Source organism: Dasypus novemcinctus, chromosome 30 (assembly GCF_030445035.2).
Source record: "Dasypus novemcinctus isolate mDasNov1 chromosome 30, mDasNov1.1.hap2, whole genome shotgun sequence".
Classification (NCBI taxonomy): Eukaryota; Metazoa; Chordata; class Mammalia; order Cingulata; family Dasypodidae; genus Dasypus; species Dasypus novemcinctus.
Window position 1 is genome coordinate 39,296,656 of NC_080702.1, and position 26,208 is coordinate 39,322,863.

Sequence of the window (26,208 nt, forward strand, 5' to 3'; positions counted from 1 at the left end):
TTAATGAAGTAGTATTTTATCTTTCTTCTCCATGAGATATTTACTTTTCTAGAGAAAAAAGAAAAGGAAGAAAATCATAATAAAATCTCATGCCAGTTTTGACCTTTGGGAGATATCTTTGGAGCTCTGTGGTTGTCTCTAATCCCAGTGCACTCCTTCCTCCCAGGAAGAGGTCAGATCACTTTATGTGTGAGTTTGAGTACTGCAAGTTCCCCTGAATGATTTCTGTACTGCTGGTTCAGGAGAGAAATTCTGGATACACTGAAATATCTTCTGTATCTGATCTATCTCTTCTGGTATTGGATCTCATTCATGAAGCTGTCCTCTCTAAGCAGGACTTCCTTTTGTTTTCTCCCCCATAGTTAGATATTTCTGTTCACCTCACTCAACTATTGTGTTCTTGGTCACTCTGAGGGACGAAACGGGGTCCCTGTTATGGGACGAGCAGGGTCCCTGTTGCGGGACAAGTGGGGTCCCTGGCGTGGGGAAGAAAGCCTCGTACGGCCGCTGAGGCTTCCCTCGGGGGCTCCGAAGGCATGGAGGGCGCACGACCCAGGAAGAAGTCTCGGAGACCGGCTGATGGCACAAGTCTGGTTTATTGCGGAAGGGGATGCAGATTTATAGGATTGGGGAGTGGTGTGGCGGGTTCTGATTGGCTAGGGAAAATGCTGTTTCCATATAAGGCAATGTTCTGGCATTGGGCTAGTGATTGACCAGTAGAGTATGTGCTAACTCTTGATAGGCTGACACTGTTACTAAGCTGATAGGCGGTTGTAAGCTGTTGCTGGGCAAACAGCGTACTAAGAGATTAGGTTTAAGGGAGGGGGGAGGGGAAGTGAGAGCTGGGCTAGGCGGGAGATAGGAAGGGGGAGGGCGGTGCCGGCTAGCCGTTAGCAGCAAAGGCCTAGTCAGGCGTGGTCACCTTGTCTAGGCCCAGTGGGCAGAGGCGGTGTCACCGCTTGCCGCACTGTTTGCCACTGAGGCAAGCCGGGTGCCCCTCCTCCCACACACTCAACAAATATTTATTCAAAATACTGTAAGGTAAACACTAAACTATGTTCCGGGGATGAAGAAAGTTTAAGATATTGCACTTATTCTCAAATATCTCCCAGCCTAAAAAAGCCAAAAAAAAAAAAAAAAAAGGAAGTAAATAGACCACATTAATGATGTATACTCAGTTCTGGTAAAATACAATTCTACTGAATAAAGATTTCCCTTTCTGCTTAAAAATCTCCTGGAATTTGATAGGAATTATGATGAAGCTATGGATTTCTGGGTAGTATTGGTATCTTAATAATATGATATTTTCTTGTCCTTGAACACAGGATGTCTTACCATTTCCTTATATCTTCTCTAATTTCTTGCAACATATTTTCTAGTTTTCATTGTTCAAGTCCTTCACCTATTTAGTTAAAATTATTCCGAGGTGTTGTGTTCTTTTATATGCAATGATATATGAATTTTTTAAAGATACAGTTAGCCTTCTTTGAAAGTTTATAAAACTCAACACATTTTTGCATATTAATTTCATACCTTGGAGTGGTTGTGGCTCAAGTGATTAATCACCTGCCTCCTAAATGGGAGATCCCAGATTCAGTGCCCAGTGCCTCCTGTAAACAATCAAACAAGCAAAAGAAACATAAAAACAACACAGGGAAGCAGATGTGCTTCAGTTGTTGAGCACATATGAGGTCCTGGATTCAATCCCTAGCCCTCTGTACCTCAAAAAATAAAATCTTATATTTTGCATTTGGCTGTATTAATTCATGAGCTGTAGAATTTTCTTGTGGACACTTTGTCATGCTCCCTACAAAGGAATATGACATCAATTAAAACTGTTTTACTTCTTCCTTTCTGATTTGGATGCAATTTCCTAACCTCCAATACATTACTGAACTACAATAGAGAAAGCACCAGTCCTTGTATTGTTCTGGACCTTAAGGGGATAACTTTCATTCTTTTAGCATTGAGGATAAGAATACTTGAGTTGTTATATATATGCTGTTTGTCATGTTGAGGAAGTTACTCTCATTTTTCTGAGTGTTTTTATCATTTATATTTTCTGCATGAATTGAGATTGCCACGTGATGTTTTCTCTTTGTTGTGTTAGTGTGTGATATATTACATTGATTTTCTTATATTGAATATCCTTGCATACTTATATAAATTTCATTAGGTCATGGATACTTCTTTAAATATTCAGTCTTATTTTATATGCCAGCTTTTGTTGAGTGATTTTGGATCTATATATTTAAGGAATTGGTCCTTGGTTTTCTTTCCATATGTATTTATGTAGCTTTGTTATCAAAATAATTTTAGTAGCATTGAATAAGTTTGGAAGAGATACCCTGACTGTAAGTTGGAATATTTTGTGTATTATAATTATTTCTTCTTTGAATATTTCAGATTTCATTAGGGAAACTATCTGATCTTGCACCTGTATTTTTGGGGGAACGAGTTTTATCACTAATTGAATCTCTTTACTTTTTACCCTTTTGTTGATATCTATTTCTCTTCAATTAATTTAGGTAAATTGCATGTTTCTAAGATTTGACCCATTTCTTTCAGGTTATCTGGATATTGGCAGACAATTGTCTATAGTATGCGTTTGTAATGCCTTTAATATCAGCACTATCTAGCAAGGTCCCCAATTTCATTTTGGATTTTAATGATTTCATTCCTCTTTATCTTCTTTCTCAATCTAAGTAAACCTTGGCTCTTTCATTGAACTTTTCCAAGAATCAATTTCATTGGTTCTTTCAAATGTTTTCCTCTATTTCATTTCTCTCCATGTAAATATTTATTATTTCCATTCTTCTACTGTATTCGGGTTTAGTTTGCCCTTCATTTTTAGTTCCTGCAAATCTGTAGATAGGCTATTGATTCATGATGTTTTAAATTATGAGGACTCATATCTATATGTTTCCCTGAATCTTTTAAACTCATCCCTAAACTGGCCTAACAAAAGAAATTAATTTAGCCACAATATAAATAATAAAATGGACAATGATGAGTAATAGAGTTCAAATGACAGCCATCATTCTGGCAGATGGTCCTAACTGAAGGACTTTAGAGTCTGTATTAGTGAATAGGTTTCATGTGAAAATGAAGTTCAAAATCCTCATAAGTAGAAATTCTGGTAAGAGATTCCTCTGTAAAAGTGATATCCTTGGAATAATAGCATTTAATAGCATTTAAAAGATCAACTATATATATATATATATATATATATATATATATATACACACACACTAATCCATCATGAATATTAAGAAAACCACTTACAATGACACTGGTGCTACGTGGTGGGAAAACCCTCTGGATGATGAGTTGGTGTACAGTTTGAAATCACCACACCTTTGTGTCCTTAAAAGTTGTAGGTTGGAAAATTAACATTATATGATTCTGATTTCCTAAGGGTAAAATTATTTCAAATGTAAATCCTCTCTTTTCAACAAAGAACTCAAAGAATTCATATACATGGGGACCCCAAAAATTAACAGAACACAATTATAAAAACAGATAAACACTAAGAAAACAAGTAACCATGACTAAGAGTCAGAAGAAAAGCAGATTGTGGGAAAAAGCCGTTAACTGCTACAGAGTTTGAAATTATGCAGACACAGAATATGAAGCAACAGTTTTTAATGAGTTTTAGAAAATTAAAGAGTATTGTAAATATATAAAATGGCATAAAACCTAGTTCAATAATGAAATAAATAAAAATTCTAAAGCTGAATTGTGCAATGATGACAATTTTAAATTTATTTGTAGTTGAACTGGGAGAAATTTATGTGCAGTGGAAACCAAAGTCCCTTATAACCTGAAACACAAATTGGAAAATAAACCAAATTTACATCTGTGGACTTTCCTACATCTGACATTTTTTCTGTATCCCTGAAGTTACAGGCAGTAAAACGTTCCCTTAAATGATATTTTCTTTGCACAGCAGAAAAAGAGCCTGTGGCTCATTCCAGTGATTTTTGGTTCACTGGTTGTTTCCACCTTGGATAATGAATAAATAAATAAATAAATAAATAAATAAATAAATAAACCTTCATTCTTAAAACTCCAGGAAATGAAACACATATGAAGCACACCTAGGATGATGTATCTCAGAGCTATTATTATGTGGGTGCTTCTAATTCTTCTGAGAAGGGTGATCTGGAAAAGTGGAGAAATGGAAAGAGAAGCACAGGGGTAACACTCAAGGAAGTGAAGTCAAAGACCTTATTCAACACCTTTACTCTAGAATTTCCTTCTATTGGAAACTCAGTTCTTGGCAGTGGAGGAAGGAATCATTACTCCTATGTTTGAAATACACTCTCTCACACACTGGCCACATTATTATGGTGAATTATAAGAGATAAAGACTGTTACTATTTTCTACTGTGTCTTAGTTGAAATGATGTTCCCTGGAACTGAGAATGTTTATTCTCACTTACCCACTCAGAACAGTTAATTTTCAATTGACAGTGTTCATCCTCTCTAAAGTTCTCATGGTACAGTCCCAGTAAATAATTATTCTACTCATACTACATAACAATTGAACAGAAGAGAGTTCACTCACAGTGAGTCTTCTCCTCCTTCTGTATCACATAAATTTCATGGTTTACTGGCAGCCATCAAGCCTCCCGCTTCTCAAGGAAATATACTAGTGTTTACTTCTGTAAACAGGCATTTATATCTCACTCAATTAATGGAAGTTTCTTTAGTTGAATGTCATATTTCAAGGGTTCTCTTCAAAGTTTCCCATCAAAAAAAAACCTAAAATGCAATTTAATTTCATCAATAGCACTGATAAGATGTTTTTCCCCCTTGTATCCATTTATAGATTCCTAAGGAATAAATTAAGTTTTCTATGAGAGCAAATTTATGTATTAGTTTAGAGTGAATCATTATTATTTCCAGATATTTTCAGGTCCTGGAGAAGACTGAAAATCTATTAACAAAACCAGGAATACATTTCTTTTTTAGAGAAAAATACAAGATGCAGGAATGTGAAAGTAGATAAACATCTAGTTAAGTTTGTAAATTCAAGGAAAATATAAGAGATTTGAAATTCTATGACTCACTAACGACAAGTGTTTAAAAATCTTAATTTTTAAAATTTTTATGTAAACATAGTAAGTCTATATAATAACCTGAAATTAACTCCTAATAGCTGGTTTTAATAGTTGAAAAGGTATTGTAAGTAATGGAGAAAACACGCACCTTGCTCTTATGAATTGTAAATATGAACTACTATTATAGGAAGTGCTTATGGAAATTTCCAGAAAATATTACTTGCTATGAAAATAATTTATAAGGGATAACCGTGGATTACTGGGAGAATCACAGAAATTACTGAGATCATCAATGTTTGAAGGATCAAAATAGTTTTGTTAATTACAATCTCATTTAACTCATGATTTGGAAAGTGCAGGAAAAAGGTGCATATCAGAGATGTAATATGGATTATTGTAAACCAATCAGATGATGTCTCCAGTTAAGGAAGTGACCTCTTTCTGGAGCCAATGAGTAAAAATCCTGATAGATGGTACACAGACTTTTATAAGAGAGATTATTATTCACCAAAATCATAAAGCACTAGGAGTTTCATCTGGCATTCACTGGAGTACACCTTCACCCTCCAGCACTTGCTATAATTTTATATAGATAGAATTACATGTATGGAATATTTCACTGTTAAAAATCCAGGTACCAATTTCTGCCTTCAATACTGATTACAGAAAATACAATAAGAACGGTCAATTAATATAAAATAATACAAAAGAAACAGCCTTTCTTGCTATAAAAAAAATTAAGGAAATAGAGTTCTGATTTTAGGGAAATAACATTACCTTTCTTTATACATATAAGGAATTTATATTTATATTTCACAGTTTTTGTCCTCTGTTAATCACGAGCAATTTTCTAAACCTGAGTCAAGAATCCCTTTATAGAGAGAATGTTTCTCAGCCTTTTAAAGGCCTGCTGTATGTCCTTATTTCTAAGGCTGTAGATAAAGGGGTTCAGCATAGGAATGACCACCACGTACATCACTGAAGCTATTGCATATGTCCTTGAGTTTTGATAAGCAGTAGAGCTAAGATACACTCCAAGAACTGTACCATAAAACAAGGTCACGACTAAGAGGTGAGACCCACAATTAGAGAATGCTTTATACTTGCCCTCAGCTGTTGCAATTCTCAAAATGGAAGATATAATCTTAGAGTAAGAGAAAAGGATCCCAGTGAGTGGAATAACACCCAGAAGTCCAGACGCAAAATACATCACCACGTCATTTAGAAAGGTGTCAGAACAAGCAAGTTGGAGTACCTGATTAAGTTCACAAAAAAAGTGGGGGATTTCCAATTCTGTACAAAAAGACAATCGCAAAACCATTAAGCATTGTGAAAGGGAATACAAAGCACTCAATAACCAGGATGCCAGTAGCAGGAGGCCACAGAGCCGGGGGTTCATGATGACCATATAGTGCAGGGGGTGGCAGATGGCCACGAAGCGGTCATAGGCCATCACAGTCAAGAGGGCATTATCTAATAGTCCAAAAAGTGTGAACAAAAACATCTGGCTGAGGCAGTTTTCAAAAGTTATGGTTTTTCTTTCTGTCTGAATGTTCAGCAGCATCTTTGGGACAGTGGTGGAGGTAAAACAGATATCTGTAAAAGACAGGTTAGAGAGGAAGAAGTACATGGGTGTGTGGAGGTGGGAGTCTGAGATGATGGCCAGGATGATGAGCAGGTTCCCTGTGAAGGTGACCAGGTACATCAACAGGAACAGTCCAAAGAGGAGGGGCTGCACGGCCGTATCTTCTGAGAGCCCCAGGAGTACAAATTCTAAGACACATGTTTGGTTTTCTGTTTCCATGTAGATAATGAAATTCCTAGAAGAAATATCAGAATAGTGTAAATTTAGCCTCATACAGTAATCATAAAAATATAATAAATAGTTTGATTGGTTTAGTAAGCAGAATAAGATTTTGTTTTTATAGATTTTTAAAAATGTATTTCCCTTATTTAAGACTGTCAGGGAAATGAAATGCTCCTGCTTCTCCTTGACAGTTTTTTTGACTATCTATACTTGTCCATAATGGAAAACACCAGCCCAGGCAATATTTTCCACTACAAATTCTCTCGGACTTTATTTTAATCAACAAACCTAATGACCAGTCTTTTTGTACCCTGAGAAAAAATAGTGAAGAAGAACGAAGTTATAGGAAATATATTACCTAATTGTAACACTTAATATAAAAACACAATAATTAAAACAGTACCCTCATAAGGAAATAGACAAATAAAATAAAACACCCATGCAAATGTGTTTAACAGATGTTTCACAGAGGATAAGGAAAATTTCATGTATATAGTATGGTCTTCTCAATAAATCGTACCAAAAAAATAGGATATACTCATGCCAAAAAAAAAAAAAAAAAGGAACATAAACATAGATTCAAAATATTTCATACAATTATATCAAAGTGAAACATACCACTTAAAAGTAAAATGAATGGTAAAATTTCTAGAATAAACATATTGAAAGTTTAAGGGCCCATGGTGTGGTAATGAGTTTTAGATAAAGCAACCAAAGCATGATCTATGAGAAAAGATTATTTATACATGGTTTTTATTCAAATGTAAAACTTCTGTTCTGTGCAAGACATTGATAAAGGATTGAAAATAAAATCTACAGATTTGGAAAATGTATTTACAAAACACATCTGTTAAATGATTTACATCCAAATATAATAAGAAGACATAATGCCACCAAAATAAGAAGGAAATGGTGAATAAAAAAAAGGTCAAAGATCTGAACAGAATCGTAAGCTAAGAATATATACACTTCCCCAGAAAGCACGCAAAAAGAGGCTCTCATCTGCCTCTGGGACGGTAGAGACTGTAACTGAGAGGGAAGGTGGTGCTCCAATACGAGAGGCTCTGCTTTTATCAAAGCCAGATGAAGAAAAATGCATAGCATGAATTATTTCAATCTGTCTTTTATATTGTCATTTAAAGTTTTAGACATAGGAACATTTATTCTGGAAAAACAGGACAAAACCACTCTTTGTAAGATAAGTCTCTCAGATGAAACATATAAATCTGAATGGTAGCATTATTGTACAGTATTTGACTATGCTTTGAAAAGGTATGGTTTATATTTAAGATTAGAATTCTGAAAGAAATGTGTCTGATGTGGAAATTTAATTTAACCCAAATATATGGATGGATACATATTAAAGGCATAAACTGAAGAGCAAATTCTTGAATAATGGTAAATATTGATCACTGTTATTAAAATGTTGACCCATTGACATTTTTTTAATGAAAAAGGAAACAATTTATTTCTATGCTAGTAATATACTGCTGCTACTATTCACTGTTGTCCTTGCTTCTGTAAAGTAAGATTGTCACAAGGCTTAAATGTTTTTAACAGTTATTTTGATTCAGGGTGGTGGTTTTGTTACTTATGGAATCTTTTAAAGTTCAGGCAAAAATGAATGCAAAAGTGAATATTCTGAAGTTTCTTTTAATTCTGATTTGTACTTAAGTTTTTGGCTTTGAAAAATTTATAACAACGGTAGCTGGCATTTGTTAGATATATGAAGTGCTGAAAAATGTCAAATTGATACTTTCAATTTTTAGATTATTACTTTAAGTAGGTTAGTCCTTACCAGGAGTCATTTTTTAAATGTTCATTTTTTAATGAATAGCTTTTACAGTTATATCATAATAAATTTTACAGCTATATTTAAAAAAAGGAGACAGGTATGGGAGAGGGAGGGATATATAGGTATACCTTATACTTCTGATTTAATTTTTCTTTAATCTAAACTTCTTTAAAAATAAAGTTCATTTTATTTAAAATTAAAAAAATATAATAATAGAGAGTCACCTTTTGGACTGCTATTTAAGAAGTTAGTTTTGCCTGTTTTTGAATATTATTTCCATGGGATTATGCAAAAACCATTTTTTTGTGTGTGCCAGGCTTCTTTGCTCCACATTATGCCTGTGAGGTGATTCATTCATTTTGTTCCAAAAAGCGTATTACAAGCTTTTCCGTGCCTATGACATATTCCATTGTATATTATACCATAATTTATACATCTGTTCTACTATTGGTAGACCTTTGGGTTGTTTTTAGTTTTGGGCATTAGGAATAATGCTACATTCAACATTCTCAAACATATCTCTTGGTGTGTGCATGCACACACACACACACACACACACACATACATATCCATTTTCTTGGGTACATACCCAGAGCAGAAATTCTGAATAATAAAGCATTAAGATGTTAAACTTTAGTAGATTCTACCAAACAACTTTCCACAGTAATTACATGAATTTATCCTCTCATCAGCTATTTCTGAGAGTCTCTTTCTTCTATTCCTCTCTAGTACTTGGTGTTGTCAATTCTTTTAATTCTAGCTATTTGGGTACAAATGATACTGATGCAAACTTACCAGCAATTATGTTTAAGTTTGTAATGTTTTGAATAGAAGGGATACCTTTCAAAGAGGAGGCATGCTGAAAAGTGTTTTATTCCTTGTTTGAATAGATACTTGAGTACTGAAGATTATATACACAACACTCAGGTCTTTTATAATGTTTTCATACTATGTGAAGAATTCCCAGAATTAGTACCACAAATATTCAGTTGGATTTACATAACTGAAAATTAATTAAATTTGATATTTTATATTTAAATCATAATTTGAAAATTAATGCAAGTAAAAATAACACAATGATATATTTTCACCCACTTATTAAAATAGATAAAAACCTAAAATCTGACGATACCAATTGCTGTTGAGAATGTGGAGCAATACAATTTGCATTCATTGCTAGGGAGAACACAGAATTGGGCAGCCAAAAGACACGTTAGCACTTTCTTGTACAAATAAACATAATATTACCATATGTAGATGCTTGATACTATTTATGAATTCCAAAAATACATATTGCATTGTGTTTGTAAACTGGTCTCTTCCCCTGGGCATATTAGATTTTATTAGATTCAGAGGTTTCACTTTTAATGTTTTAAATCAAGATCAGGGCTTTTATCTGAGCATGTCAACAGGGCATGCAGGGTTCAGTCCCCACCCCCTTGGCTGGGGTAAAATAGACTTTCACATGGTAGTAAACACATGGTGAAGGAGAACACAGAAAAGAACACAGAGGAAGAGAAACAGCTCATCAGACAGAATCTTGTGATCCCCTGAAGAAAGATGAGCCTGAGAGTGTGCAGCTGACCTTGTGAAGAGAACAGAGCAGCCCAGAAAGAAATGAGCCCCACAGAGAGATACAGGCTTTTTGCATATTTACTGTTTAGTTCAGAGGAAGCTGGAGCCATGGAGCCTGAAAAGGAAGGAGGAAGGCTGAAGCCTTTCAGAACGTGCATGTCAACTTTGTAAACACGTGGCAACAGACATTGGATGAGAAAATACCTTTTAAGGGACTTTGAGTCGGCCTATTTAGAGTCTGGTAATTGTCAGCTTCTAGCCCAAAGAAATGGCTCTGGATTTCAGTGCCATGTCAGTTTTCCCTGTATTGGAGTTTGTGTTCCTGAGTGTGATGGAGATGGACTCAGATGTGACCTTTCTACACATGCCTCTCCTGTTACTTTTACCAGACCTGTGATTGGTGCTGCTGTTTGTGTATACTCAGGACACTTGAATCTCTGGACTGTCCTTGTGACAGCCAGGCCCTGAGCCTCAGCAGAGTTGCAAGTCTGGTTTATTGGACTTACCCCGGCCAGCTAACAGGGAGGTGAAGAAGGTCAACCACCATACCAGGGAGCCACGAGTGCCTACAACGGCATGCAGGAAAATTGCATCCAATATCCATGTGGAATCTAAGCCCCCTCTTGATATAGAGGTGGAGTGGACATAGCCATCCCAGGGTCCACAGGATGGAGGACTGAAGTATGGATTAGAGTGGACTTACTGATATTCTGCTATGGAATTATCGTGATTAGTAATGGAAGAAATTGTAGCAGTGATATGGAGAAAGTGGACATAGCAGCTGCTGAGGTTAGGGAGAGGGAAGAAGAGGTATGATGTGCGGGCATTCTCAGGACTTGGAGTTGTCCTGGGTGGTACTGCAGGGACAGATGCTGGATATTGTATGTCCTGCCATGGCCCACTGCATGGATTGCGGGAGAGTGAAAACTGAAATATAAACATTAACCATGTCATGCAGCAGTGCTCAAAAATGTATTCAGTGAATGTTCCATGATGATTAAAGAAGTTGTTGATATGGGAGGAGTGTAGTAAGCAGGGAATATGGGGACCTCTTATATGTTTTGAGTGTAAAATTTTAAAAAAATACAGAGAGAATAAAAAGAAAAAAACAATCAACAGAGTTCTGGTACTTTGCATCAGCACTGCTTTGGCTGACTAATATACCATACAATCCAGCAATTGTGCTTCTGGCATACATGTGAAAATTTAAGTTCATACAAAAACACACACACAATTACTTATAGCAGCTATATTTGTAATTTCAAAATCTGAAAGCAAAGTTGTTCAATAGGATGAAAGCTAAATTCACTTTGCTATATCTATATAATGGAGCATTAATGAGATAAAATGAGATGTTCCATTCAGCCAAAAATATATATTGATGGATCTTATATGGTTATTGCTAATTAAAAGAAACCAGTTTTAAATTGCTGCATATGTTGATATCAATTATATTACTTTCTGGATAAGGCAAAACAATGAGACAATAGAATATTCACTAGTTCTCTGAGTAGAGAGTAAGGTGAATAGATAGAAGCACAGGGTGCTTTTTAGAACAATGAATCTATCCTGTGTAATGCTGTAATTGTAGATGCATGTCATCATACACTGTTAAAATACATTGAACTTCACAACACAAAGAGTGAGCCTTATATATGAAAATTAAAAATCAATTACAAGGGAATCCCAGATAGAATAAACTTGTAGCAAATATCACTATGTATATATTTTTAATTATAATTTGCCCCAACAGGAGGGACTGAGGGCAAAGGTGCTGGAAAAGTAATACTGAATATGAATGGAACCGATAAAATGAAGTCAAAATAAATTGTACATATGTACTGTACTGTTGTTGATAAAGTAGCCTTCCACCAGGTATGGATGATCAGTACTAATACTTCTATACATGTCCACTAAAATCAAGAAATACATAGATAGATGGCCGTTAAGGGCATATTTTTCTCACTGTAAAGTGGGAGCTTACAGATAAGCAAGTGGTAGAGGCCAGAATGTTCTATGTGATAATGGATTAGAGGTAAACAAATCAGTATGAACTCATGTGTAGGTGAATACAGATACAGAAGGTTATATGTACACATATTACTAGACATGTGCATGTATACATGTTAGAATACATACCTATGTTTCCTTATACTCTCTGTAGAGAGGGCCTAGCGGCTGCAGTAGCAAGTAACACAGATAGTGCCCAGACCTTGGAATTTAAAACCATTCTCCAAAAATGTCTTCTTAGAGAAAATGCTGTTTCTAGGAAAGAAATGTGGAAGAAGCACCTGGTATATTTTGTAGTACCAAAAATTAATAGGTGCCACAATAATTGCCTCAACGCTGGGGTCGTAGTAAAGAGAAATAAGGTGCACTTAAAAGAACTCCCATGGCTAGGTAGGACAATTGCAAAACAGCAACAAAAGTAGTATTTTATCAAACCCCAAAGTTTGAAATATATGTCATGAGTCAATCCTGATATAACTAAATTATACACAAGAACATACAAATCTATTAAGCAGAAAATTGCAATAATCAATGTAGAAATTGCTATTTCAAGGATATGAAGCATAAATCCCTAATCTGAAGTATGGGCTTCATCTAGTGACTTCTTTCCAAAGGTGATATATGGAAAGGCTGAGAAATAAGAAACTTTACACTGGGCTACTTCAAACACTGTTGAGCAACATCAGCATCAGCAATGATAAGTCATGCTGGTACAATAGACCCTAGATATGATGTGATGAAATGGAGCTTTATATCTGGTGTCTTCCTCAAAAAATATCAGAACATCAGAAAATTGTAATTGAGGGATACTGTACAATATACCTGACCTCCACACCTCAAAACTATCCAGCTCATCAAAAATGAGGGATGCCTGAGAAGCTGTCACAGTCACAAAGGGATTAAGAATTTATGACAAATAAGCACAAGGAGTTATTTTGGATGGGTAATGGTAAGAACACGGGAAAGAGGGTGAGAGGTTTTCAGATGCTATCTCTAAAATCCTTTCAATTTTTCTGTAAATCTAACACTGTTCCAATATAGTAAATTAATTGAGAAGTAAAAATATTAGTGAAATGCAAACTCCTAGGAATATCAAGTTCCAAGATTCTATCCAGACACAATTAAACAACTTGTACAAGAATAGCACATTGTTCTAAGTCTCACATTCTTCATTCCTTGAATCAGAATAGTGACACTTATTTCACAAATTAATTGAAATAATTAAATAAAGTAATGCATATATAATGTCCAACATTGTGCCTCTTATTAATGGCCAAAATTTTATACCTTATGATTCAACCACACACAGATTCACTCCCCACACCTTCCCCATATCCACTGTGCAATTTCCATCCTTCATGATCAATGTGGGGTTTTAACAAGAGTGATACTCACTTTGGCCTGAGTGAACTTTTCTCAGGGCAAAACTTGTCATGATCATCACCTTCTATAAACTAGCACTGCCTCTCCAATAACTCCCAACATACATATCCATGTTTTGCACAAAACACAAGGATCTCTGTTATCTGGCTGTTGCCAACCTGGCCAGGTACACGTACCCTTTTTCACATCCCTCTCCCTCATTTTCCACCCAATCTTAAGAACTATTTTAAAACCTTACCAATACCTTATGGTTATATTGATTGCATATTTGTGCCCCTATTGTCCCTTCTTGGTCTACTTCTACCCCTTTTTCCTCCTGGAATTACTCCAAATCCTCCCTCAAATTCAGTAAAATCATTAACTCCCTTGTAAAGCCTTCACAGGATGAATCCAAACATTTCAATCCACTTCTCCGGGATTTCAGAGCCATTACTAGATAATGGATATACTCATTTCTGTGTCAATTACCCCATTTGGATGTATTCTCTTTAATATGAAGAAAGAAGTCTTATCTATCTCTTTATGTCAAAAAATATTTAGAGTTCATCATGAAGTAATTGATGACTAATCATTTGTTGAATGGCTAAAGGAAAAAATGAATGAATGTGGTTAAATAGATACTTTTAACAATTGTAGAGAAAGAAGAATGAGTGAACCAAGGTAAAATGGCACTGAGAGAGGGAAGACCCAAGACTGAGAGCTAAGGCTAGAGGAGGCAGCTTGGAAAAAGAAGATATTTAGTGTATCCACTATCTATTTCCACTCTGGCCTTTTACAAAGTCGGGACTGTGTAATTTAAGCTTTCCCTATGGGCGTAACCTGTTCACACACTTAAAGTTACTAGAAAAAATGGGATCGTGGATCCAAAATACAGTCCCCCAGCACCTGCAAAGATTTTGTAACTCACCCTGAAATTATCAAGGCAGGGTCTGAGTTTACAAATGTAGATTCTTCCTTGAATTATGGATAAAGTTGGAAGCTCTGCACCCAGGAAGAAAAGGGAGATGGAAACATTCACGAATTCTCTAGAAGACAATTTGTGTTTTTGCTTCAAAAGAGATTACTACTACATGATGGAATAGAGGAGAGTATGGGCCATGATGTGAACCAATGTATATGAGGTGCAGAGGTGCCCAAAGATGTACTTACCAAATCCAATGGATGTGTCATGATGATGGGAACGAGTGTTGTTGGGGGGGGGGAGAGGGGGGGTGGGGGGGTGGGGTTGAATGGGACCTCACATATATATTTTTAATGTAATATTATTACAAAGTCAATAAAAAATAAAAAAATTAAAAAAAAAAAAAAAAAAAGAGATTACTAAAATACATTTGGTATAGGGAAGGGGAATCTCTTAGTTTCAGAGCAATGAGGTATTCCATTCCCAAGAGACATATTAATGAAATATTCTTATGTCTCAATGCTCTCTGTTATAATTAGTTATCTGCAGGTAAGAAGGAAAATTGCAAAGAAAACTTTTGGAACTTTGACCTAATTGAGAGCTTTGGAGCTCCATTTCCTCTCTTATCCCAGTGGACACCTACTTCCCAGGAGGAGGTCATCTCTCTTTAGATGCAGTTCCTAGTATTGCCAGGTTTCTCAAAATGATTTCCTTATTTCTATTTCTGGAGAAAGATTCTGGATACACTAAACTTTCTTATGTCTCCAAATTGTCTCCTCTGGAGTTGGTGTCCATACATGGAACCTCCCTCTCTCAAGAGGATTTCCTCTTTTCCCACTACTTCTTTCTTCCCCATAATTAACAATATCTGTTCAACTCAAACAAGCATTTGTTTTCTCAGTCATTCAATAAAGGTTCATTCATCAATATGATATGGTAAAACCTCAATTGCTATCTGGTAGTGAAGAGAAGAATAAGGTACTGTGTTTCCTTGCAAACAGTTCAGAGTCTGAACAAGCCAAGAGAGAATTGAGCAAATATAAAACCCTAAGGGATAGAGTGGCCCTGGTTAGTTTTAATTCCATATGAATGTGTTTAATTCTATTTCTTCCCTTAGGCTCCTGGGATTTTCATAGGGATTACATTAAACTTATAGATCACTGTAAGTTGTATTCACATCTTTTTGTTAAAACAGTTTTATTCACATACCATTCAATCCTTCTATAGTGTACAATATGTGACTATCTGTACAATCAAATAGTTTTGCATTCATCACCACAATAAATTTTAGAATATTTTCAGTAACACAAAAAGAAAAATACCCTATAATTATAAACCCATATTAATGATCCTTAACATTGTTTTGGTACCTGTATTACAGCTAATGAATATATTAAAATACTATTATTACCCATAGTTGAATGTTTTTATATTTCTACTTTAAAAAATGCTTTAGATTTCTAAAAGTTACATAAAAAATACACAGGATTCTCATATGTTCATGCACACCGCCTCCCACACTTTTCCATATTAACATCTTCTTTCATTAATGTGCTACGTTTGTTACAATTGATGAACACACATAGCAGCATAGTAAGTACATTTGGACTGTAGTTTATATTATAGTTTTTACTCTGTTTCACACAATTTTGACAATTTTGTAGGTTATTACAAAATATATAATGGCCTGAATCCACCATTGCAGTGTCATGCAGGACAATCCCAGGGTCCCATAATGACCCCATATCACAAATATTCTTCCCTCCCACTCCCATCAGAATCTCTGGTGGTCACTGTATTTGCATCAATGATAAAATGTCATTTTTTGCTAGAATAAGAGTAAGTGTATAATAGAATAATACCAAGTCTACTTTAGATCATTGTCCATTCCCCAGTCTTGAGGATAGTGCGATAGTGATTCCCACTCTGTTTCTAATTGAGAAGGTGCCTAGGGCGCATGGGGCATATGTTTGGAACTATCTTGCTTGCAGATGCAGACAATCTTTGATTCTTTGAAAGGGCATTTTCCATCATCATCTCCTCTTTAGTTTTCCTGGGTAAATCCCATGATCTGAAGAGTAGGTATTGCAACTCTTCTGAGATTCAGGGCTCACCTGACACATGGAAAGTCAAAAGATTTAAGTCTCTGGGAGCTATATTTAACAAGTATAATGTTTATTGTAGGCTCAGATAACAGGGATTGAAGGGTCCTGTGTATGGAAACTTTAAATGAGTCAAAGTCTGTTACAGTGGGGAGCATAAATTCCAGGGCAAGGCCCACTGACCAGGTGCTGAATTCCTGAGTCTGCTGCACTATTTATAGTGTGTGGATGTCTAAAGGACTCAGGAATCCCTCTAATTGAGGCACTGTTTACTCTAGCAGCCAAAGGGATCCTGAGACATTAATAAGCAGAACCTATGTATGATCTTTTGACTCATTTTGAAAATGCTTAGCCTTAAAAATTTATTTGTATTTAATATTCCCCCCATTTGCCCAAGGTCTCTTTCATGGGGCATATGGGAATGCCCTATATTTTCTATGTGACATTTCTGTAATGTAAATTTTCTTTAAAGATAAAATGGAAAAAATAAGGCACAGGAGGAATATAAGGAAGAAATCGTTACTGTACATGAAAGGCAACAAATCTTACTATGATGAAAGACAGTGTCAAAAAATGTTATTTCAATTTTTATAATTATTTTGATTTTATTTATTTTTGAAATTATTTTGTTTTCTATTTAATTTATATATCTGTTTTATTGGCTTTGGTTTTGGAAGGTTTTGGGTAACAGAAGTGTCACAACTGTGGCAGGGAAGGATCATTAATGTGGGGTGTAATTAAGGCATGCCTCTAAGGCATATGAATATGTTCCAGTGTTCAAGGCTCATTGTCTTGGTGACTCGAGACCCAAATAGTAATCAAAAGAATATTGAATGCCCACCCTGGGGAGTCCTGCTACATTCTTTAATAAAACTTAAAGCATTCCCTGAATACAAGGGCAGTGCTAATGAAGGAAGACCTACCATTATTCCAGGACCTGATACTGATGATTGCACTTTTGAGCATTTTCTGGTGAAATTCAAGTGTAGCCTAGTATTATAAACTGCTTAAGAGTTATCTACTCAAATCCTGCTTGTTACTCAAATGTGACCTCCCTGTAAGACACACTTAGCGTGTAAATGCTCTATCTCCTCCAACCCATGGTATAGGACATGACTACCAGGGATGAGCCTCCATGGCACTCAGGAATTAATGTCAAGCATTGAAGAGTATTGGCATGTTAATAATTTCAATTTTTCCTGTCTGTGATCACAGGCTGTCTTTCCATTTATTTAGGGGTTTTTTAAATGTAATTTCTTACAGGAGTGTTTTGTAGTTTTCAGTATATATGTCTTTCATTTCATTAGATAAAACAAATCCTAGGTATTTTATTTGTTTAGATATTATAGAAAATTAATTCTTTTTAATTTCCACTTGGGAACATTATTTGCTAGTAAATACAATACACCTCATTCTTGTATGTTAATCTCATAGCCGGCATTTGACTGTATTTATTTATGAGCTCTAGAAATTTCCTTGTGGAAATTTGGCTACTTTCTGTATAAAGAATAATGATATTACAGAATTCAGATTGTTTTACTTCTTCCTGACTAATTTGGATGCTTTTTTTAAAAGGATTATTGAATAATTTCTTTGACAGGGACTTCCACTGCAATACTCTGTAGTAATAGTGAAAGGAGGTATACTTGCCTTGTCCAGTCCTCATCAGGAAATTTTTCATTCTTTCAGCATAGAGTGTAGGATTAGATGTATATATACACACATTTGTTTACATGTTTGTGTGTATATATATGTGTGTATATGTATATATACATATACACACGCACACACATATGACTTTTATCATGTTGAGGACTTTACAGAGCATGCTTATTTTTCCTTAGAATTTTTATCATGGAATGTCATTGCATTTTGTCTAAGGCATTCTCTGCATAAATATTTTCAAGTGATATTCCCCTTGATTATGTTAGGTGTTAGGATTGATTTTCTTATGTTGAAAAACCTTGTATCCTGGAATAAATATTACTTGGTCGTGGAGGATAATTATTTCAATTTTCTGTTGGATTCAATATTCGAGATTTCTGTTTAGGGCTTCTGCATCTATTTTTGTAAAATAAATTGATCCCTGATTTTCTTTCCTTGTTAAGTCTTTATGAAGTTTTTGTATCAAATGAGCATTACCCTCATAGAATGAGTTAGGAAGAGATACTTTGTCTTCAATTTAGAAGTGTTTGAAAAGTACTGGAATCAATTCTTCTTTGAATGTTTGATAGAATTCAACTTTGAAGCTGCATGGTACTGAACTCATTATTGGGAGTTTTTTGATTCCTGATTGAATCGCTTAATTTGTTATAAATCTGTGGAGAGCTTCTATTTCTTCTTGAGTCAATTTTGGTAAATTGTGCATTTCTAGGAATTCGCCCATTACTTTCAGATTATCTAGATTATTGACATACAGTTTTTCATAGTATCCAACCATCATTAATACCTGCAATATCTAGCAATGTCCCCAATTTCATTTTATATTTTGCATTTGGCATATACTTATTTTATTTTCTTTACAGTCTAATGAAACCTTTGCAATTTTATTTTTCCAAGAACTTTTAATTTCATGGGACTCACCATTTTTTTCCATTTTATATTTCATTTTTCTCCAATAAAATGATTCTTATTTTCTTCCTTCTACTAGCTAAAATTCACATTGCCCTTCTTTTTATGATTCCCCCAGATCTTTAGAAAGACAATTATTAATTGTGATCTTTAATTTTTAATATATACATTCGTTCCTATAAATTTCTCTTCCTCTTCCCTAATCTGGCCTGACATAAGGAATTCATTTAGCCACAAAGAAAATGACAATAGGAAAATTCCTGAACACAGGATTTTAAATGATGGCTTCAGTTTTGACAAACTCTCAACACTGAGGAGCCTGAGATTCTATCTAAGTATAGGAGGTTCATATGATGATGAAATTTAAAATTCTCATAAGTGGAAACTCAGAAAACTATTGTCAGATGTGTGGATGAGTCTAAATCTGAGTCTGATCCTGTGGATTGATGAATCACAAAATATAATGAATTTAAAGCTTTGTCAAAGAATGTCAAGTGAATAAAAATTAAATGACCAGATCACTTTTTTAATCAAAATTTGACACTAACTCTGAGCAATTACTAATCTCAGAATGTCACTCTGGTTTTATAGTTGAAGGAATGGCTCTGGAGTAGGGTGATGAACAAAACATTAAAACTTTTCTAATTCACTAAGAAAAGAGTAGGTCTATTAAAAAAGACTATTTTTTTTAAAACTATTATTTTTAATGGTATTATTTACTAATATTTGGTATTAACCCTTGAAAAAAACATAGCTGGCAGTGGAAAAAAAATACCTATATTGCATTTGGAATCAATTTTATTGAAAGATAATCATAAACCATACAACCCATTTAAAATATTTACCATGAATGGAATTTTGAATAATTGCAGAGTTGTATATTCATCACATCATTCAATATTACAGAATTTTCATTACCCAAAAAAGAGAGAAAAGAAATACCAACCAATTACTAGTAGTAAACATTTTACTACAAAAGACAGAAGATTCTGTCTTCAATAAAGAATACAATCAGAGAGGTCAAGTGATTTTAAAGAAATTAATAAATTTCTTTAAAAGCTGGGGTTTTGATGTACAAAAATTAAATTTATTTCTAGAAATTAGGCATGTAGCAGACTATCTTTCTATGTACTAATAAAGTTTCTAGATTTAGATCTCTCAGGTTCAACTTCTGTTAATCATGAGAAAATTTCTAAACTTGACACAAAACATGGTTTTATAGAGAGAAGTATCTCAGGTGGTGAGGTTTTTTAAGGCCTGCTTTATGTCCTTGTTTCTGAGACTGTAAATACAGGGGTTCAGCGTGGTAGTGTCCACAGTGTACATCACCGAGACTATTGCATTACTCCTTGAGTTTTGCATAGCAGCAGAAGAGCTAATATAAGTTCCAAGACATGATCCATAAAACAAGGTTTCAACTGATAGGTGAGACCCACATGTAGAAAATGCTTTATACTTCTTCACAGATGGTGAATTTCTCAAAATGGAGGATACAATCTTAGAGTAGGAGAAAAGGATCCCAGTGAGTGGAATAACACCCAGAAGCCCAGCATCAAAATATATAACTAAATCACTGAAGAATTTGTCAGAACAAGCAAGTCGAACTATCTGATTAATTTCACAAAAGAAGTGGGCCATTTCCAACTCTGTACAAAAAGACAATCGCAAAACTATTAAATCATGTAAAAGGGAAACCAAAACACTCAATAACCAGGATGCAAGTAGCAGGAGGCCACAGACCTGAAGGTTCATTATGACCATGTGCAGGAGTGGCAGATGGCCACAAAGCGGTCATAGGCCCCCACAGTCACGAGGTAATTATTTAATTGTGAAAAAGGATGAAGAAATACTTCCAGCTGAGACAACTTTCATAAGTCATGGTTTTGCTCTCTGTCTGGATATTCAGCAGCATCTTTGGAACAGTGGTGGAGGTGAATCTGATATTTTTAAAAGACAGGTTGGAGAGGAAGAAATACATAGGTGTGTGGAGGTGGAAGTCAATGATGATGGCTAGGATGAGGAGTAGTTTCCTAGTGAAGGTGACAAAATAAATGGACAGGAATATCCCAAATAGAAGTAACTGCATTTTTGTATCATTTGAGAGTCACAGCAGCATAAATTCTGAAACACGAGTTTGGTTTTCCATTTCCATGTACTTGATGAATCTGCTGGAAAAGAGATAAGAGAAATTCAAATTTAGACCCAAACATCTATCATCAGATTAACTTAAATGTTATGGTGTGTAAACATATAATATTAACTTCTTCTTATATAGACATAAATCTAGGGCCTTTTATCTGAAAATACCAGGGAAACCAATTTTCCTGCTTCTGTGTTTTAAAGGATGGGCCAGAGATTGAACCCTGGACAAATATATGCAAAGCAGGTGTTCACCTACTCCCCTTTCCTGCTTCTCTTGATTTTATTTCTGATTAGCCATCCAAGTTCATAATCGAAAAGATTTTCTCAAGCAACACTTTCCAGTACAAATTCTTAAGAATTTGTTTTATTCAAAAGACATGATAAACATCATTTTCTACCTTGAGATAAATTTTGGGTAATGGTTATTGGTGATTCTAGCACAATATTCTTAATTTAATTTGTATTACAAAATTGTACACTTTGTCATAGATATAATGGGAAATTTTTGTAGTGTATAGGTTACTATAATAAAATTTTAATTAATAATTAATTAGAAATGTTGTCTTTTATTATGTGTAAGACACAATATTAGTAAAATGCAGTTTCTTTCCAACTTGATCTGTACATTCAAATCAATCCAGGTCTAAATACAAGTTATTTTGATGATATTGAAACAAAAATTATAAAGTTTATATGGAAAGGTAAAAACACTAAAAAGTCAACAGAATACTGAAGAAGAAGATCAAGTTATGAGTCCTATTCCACCTAATACTACTTAGATAATCAATCAACATTGAAAAAGAACAAAGTTGTAGGACGACAGTAAATGATTTCAACACTTATTTAAAAATGCAATAAACAAGCAGTGTGGTATTTTTGAAATAGACACATAAACAAATGTTAGAGAAGAATCCAGAGATAGATCCACAGAAATGCACTCAAGTGATCTGAAACAAATGGAAAAGTTCAATTCTTTGGTGAAAGTGTGGTCTTTTCAACAAATCATTCCAGAACAATGGGATGCACACAGGCAAACAGAAATGGAAGTTAGGCAGAGATTGTATACATTTCAGAAAAGATAACTCAACATGACCTATGCATTTAAAAATAAAATGCAAAGTTTAAAACTTCTGGAAAAATATGAGAACATCAAGAGGCCAGTGGTTTGGCAATGAATGTTTAGATATAGCACCCAAATCACGATCCATTGCAGATGAAAATTTATAAGTTTTACATTATTAAACATAAAAACATATGCTCTGTGAAAAAGATTGGAAAGACAGTCCAAGACTTGGGGAAAATATTTGAAAAACCCATAGCCAATAAATTATCTGTTTTAAAAAAATACAAAGATCACTTAGCACCCAACAGTAAAAAGGCAAATGCCCAATGTAAAAACAAGCAAAAATCTGAACAGAATCCTAACCAAAAAGATACACAGAAGACAAATGAGCATATGCAAAAAGATCCTACAAAAGACGAGGCTAAATATCTAATGAATTCTGCTAAGGAATCCAGTCTAAAACACTACACTTGTCAGATGCCAACATATTTTTTGACCTTCAGGATGATGCAAAACAAAACCACAGGGACAATGGAATGATCACCAGTTGCCAGGGGACTAGGGAAAGTGCAGGTGGACTGAATAGGTCAGGTGCAGGGAATTTTTAGAACAGTAAAACTATTCTGTATTTTACTGTGATTGTAGACACGCAACAGTAAGCATTTCCCAAAGCTCATTGAATTGACAACACAAAGAGGGAGCATTGATATATGGAAGTAAAAATTCATTTGCAAGGTTTATAGAGTGTTCAAAAACAATCTAACTGTATTACAAATACATTAAATGCCTGCTCTGAAGGTTATGGGGGAAAGCTGCTGAAATAGTAATATTGGGTATGAACAGAATCTGTAAAATATAGTCAATGGGCACTGTACCAAGCACTGTGCTCTAGTCAATAACGTTATATCCCACCAATGTATGGGCTAGCAATTTTTATATTGCTTAGATGTCAGCCTTTCCAACTTGATCTATATATTCAACTGAAACACAAGTCTCATTAAGCTATTTTGTAGATATTGACAAATATATTCTAAAATTTTATGAAAAGGCAAAGGCATAGAGTAGCCAACATAATACTGAACAAGATCAACATTGGAGGACCACACAATGTAAAATTCAGACTTTTGGTAGTATCAGTGTTTCAATATTGGTTCACCAATTGTGAAAAATGTACACAGTAATGTAAGATGGTAATACTAGGGGAAAATATGTGAGGGGATATATGGGAACTTCCTATGCTTTGGGTGTAATTTTTCTGTAAATCTAAAATTTCCTTAAAAGTGAAGTTTATTATTATTCAAAAAAGATAAGCTATAAGCCTACACAACCAAGATATTTATTGGTGATAGTGTAGACACATAGAATGATTAAACAGAGGAGTGAACCCAAAAATATCACACAAAAATAAAGCCAACTGATCTCTGAAATAAGAGCAGAGGTCTTTCAATGGAGAAAAGTCAGTGGTTTCAACAAGTGGTGCTAGAATAATAGACTTCATATGTATAAAAAAATTGAAGCTATACATACCTAACCCAATTCACAAAACTTTCCCTCAAAACGCATCATTCTCTTACATGGAAAATGGAAAGCTAAAAATCTTCTAAAAACAAAGCCGGAGAACATGTAAAGGGCTTTGGATTGCCAAATGGTTTTTAAATTCACAGCAAAAGAATGAGGCATGATCCACTAAAGAAAAAATAAAGTAAGTTGGATTTGTTAAAACCATTAGCTCAGCAAAAGACACTGTTAAGGGAACTGAAAGGCAAATCGCCAAAATGGAAAAAAAAAATGCTTGCCAAGCAGTTACCTGATAAAGAAATTGTATCCAAAATATACAAAAGCATTAAAATTCAACAGTAAGAAACAAAGAATCCAATTAAAAGTGGGTGAAAAATATGAACAGAATCTCACTAAAGGAGATATTTCACATAAAACAAGTACGTGGAAAGTTTTTAACACAAACCATCATTCTTGAGTTGCAAATTACAACATTGTACTATCACTATGCACCTATTAGAATGACTAAAATATAAATGTAAAACTGCCAAAACCAATTACCAGAGAGAATGTGGAGCAATACAAATTCTCATTTTGCTCTGGGAATACAAAATAGCACCGGCACTTTTTTTTTCCTTCTTTATTTGTTTAAAAAATGTAACATTAAAAAAATATGAGGTCCCCCTACTCCCCACCCTGCTCATTCCACCCTTCCCACATCAACAACCTCTTACATCTTCGTGGCACATTCATTGTATTTGGTGAATCCATTTTGGAGCACTGCTGCCCCACATAGATAACGGTTTACATTGTAGTTTACACTCTCCCCCAGTCCACTCAGTGGACCATGGCCGGGCATACAATGTCCAGCATCAGTCCCTGCAATACCACCCAGGGCAACTCCAAGTCCTGAAAATGCCCCCACATCATATCTTTTCTTCACTCTCACTACCCTCAGCAGCTACAGTGGCCACTTTCTCCACATCAACGCTACGATTTCTCCCATTACTAATCACTATAGTTCCATAGTAGAATATGAGGCACATTTGAAGGCAGTTCGGCAATTTCTTTCAGGGACCCTAAGAGCCAGAGTTGGAAGACTTTAACAACAAATAAATAATTAGTATTAGATCATAACAAAGTATAAAATAAGTGTGCATGAATCATGGTGATATAAATGAATGATTGGAGAGATGAATGAATGAATGAGTGAATGAATTGATGACACCTCTGATAATTCTAATATTTTACGTAGATATTCTACTCTCAAGGAGTCAGTTCATAAACTCCCCACTCATGAAATTTCCACTGCATATAATGACTTATTAACATAGAGTACAGCATGAAAGATGGGGAGAAAGTGTAACTTTATAATGGATAAAACTAACAAACACTATCTCAGCCAGGCAAAGTTAGCATAAGCAGTGATAGGTCACATCACATATATGTGTGTATATATATGTGTGTATATATATATGTATGTATGTATATATCTACATAGATACACATATGCACATGCCTGATATGATACAATGAAAATATCACTTCAACTCTGTGTTCCTCCTCCCCAAATCATTAACCTCTGCATATTCCCTGAGAGACACATTAGACAAACCACATCAGATAGACATTTAACAAATTACCCTACCAATCTCCTCAAAATTATGAAGGTCAAATACAAAGAAAATTTGAGAAACTGCCACAGACAAGAGAGGTTTAAAGGGAAATGAACCCCTACTTTAATTGAGTATACTGGCTGAGATGTTCATAAAGTGAGAAACTCTCTGTAATAGCTTCACAATTTGTATGTATAATAATATTGTTCAATGTACAGTTTATTATGAATGAAATATGTTAGTGAAATGCAAATACTTTGGAAACAACAAGCTCTAAGCATGACTCCAGACTCCTCTACAAGCCTTGGACAAGTGATAGCATTCCTCTGAGTCACATTACTGAACTGTAAATTCAAAATATGGATGCCAATTTCATAGAGTTATCAAATATTAAATGAGTTAGCAAATATGAAATTACCAGAATTGTGTCTAATTATAATCAGTGATTTTTTGATAAATTATGGTTTAATCCCTCACAGATTTATTCCTAAACTCTCCATTCCCACTTCTTTTTAATATTTTAAATTGAAGTTCATCTTTCATACATGAACATAAACAGTAAATGTATAATAAAATTTGTGAATTTACAAAACAGACATGTAGATCAACATACAGGGCTCACATATAATTGTGAAACAATTGTTACAAATCATGAAAGAACATTACTACTATTAATACCT

At 34.6% G+C, this 26,208-nt stretch overlaps 1 protein-coding gene and 1 pseudogene across 1 annotated transcript; both read right to left on the bottom strand.

Annotated features, from left to right (window-relative positions):
• Positions 1-5,916: 5,916 nt before the first annotated feature.
• Positions 5,917-6,870, bottom strand: LOC105746809 (olfactory receptor 7A17-like). Its single transcript, XM_058290392.1, has one exon. It carries the CDS (start codon positions 6,868-6,870, stop codon positions 5,917-5,919), a length of 954 nt encoding a protein of 317 aa, XP_058146375.1.
• A 13,573-nt stretch (positions 6,871-20,443) lies between these two features.
• On the bottom strand, positions 20,444-21,296 carry LOC139437900 (olfactory receptor 7A10-like; annotated as a pseudogene).
• Positions 21,297-26,208: the final 4,912 nt, after the last annotated feature.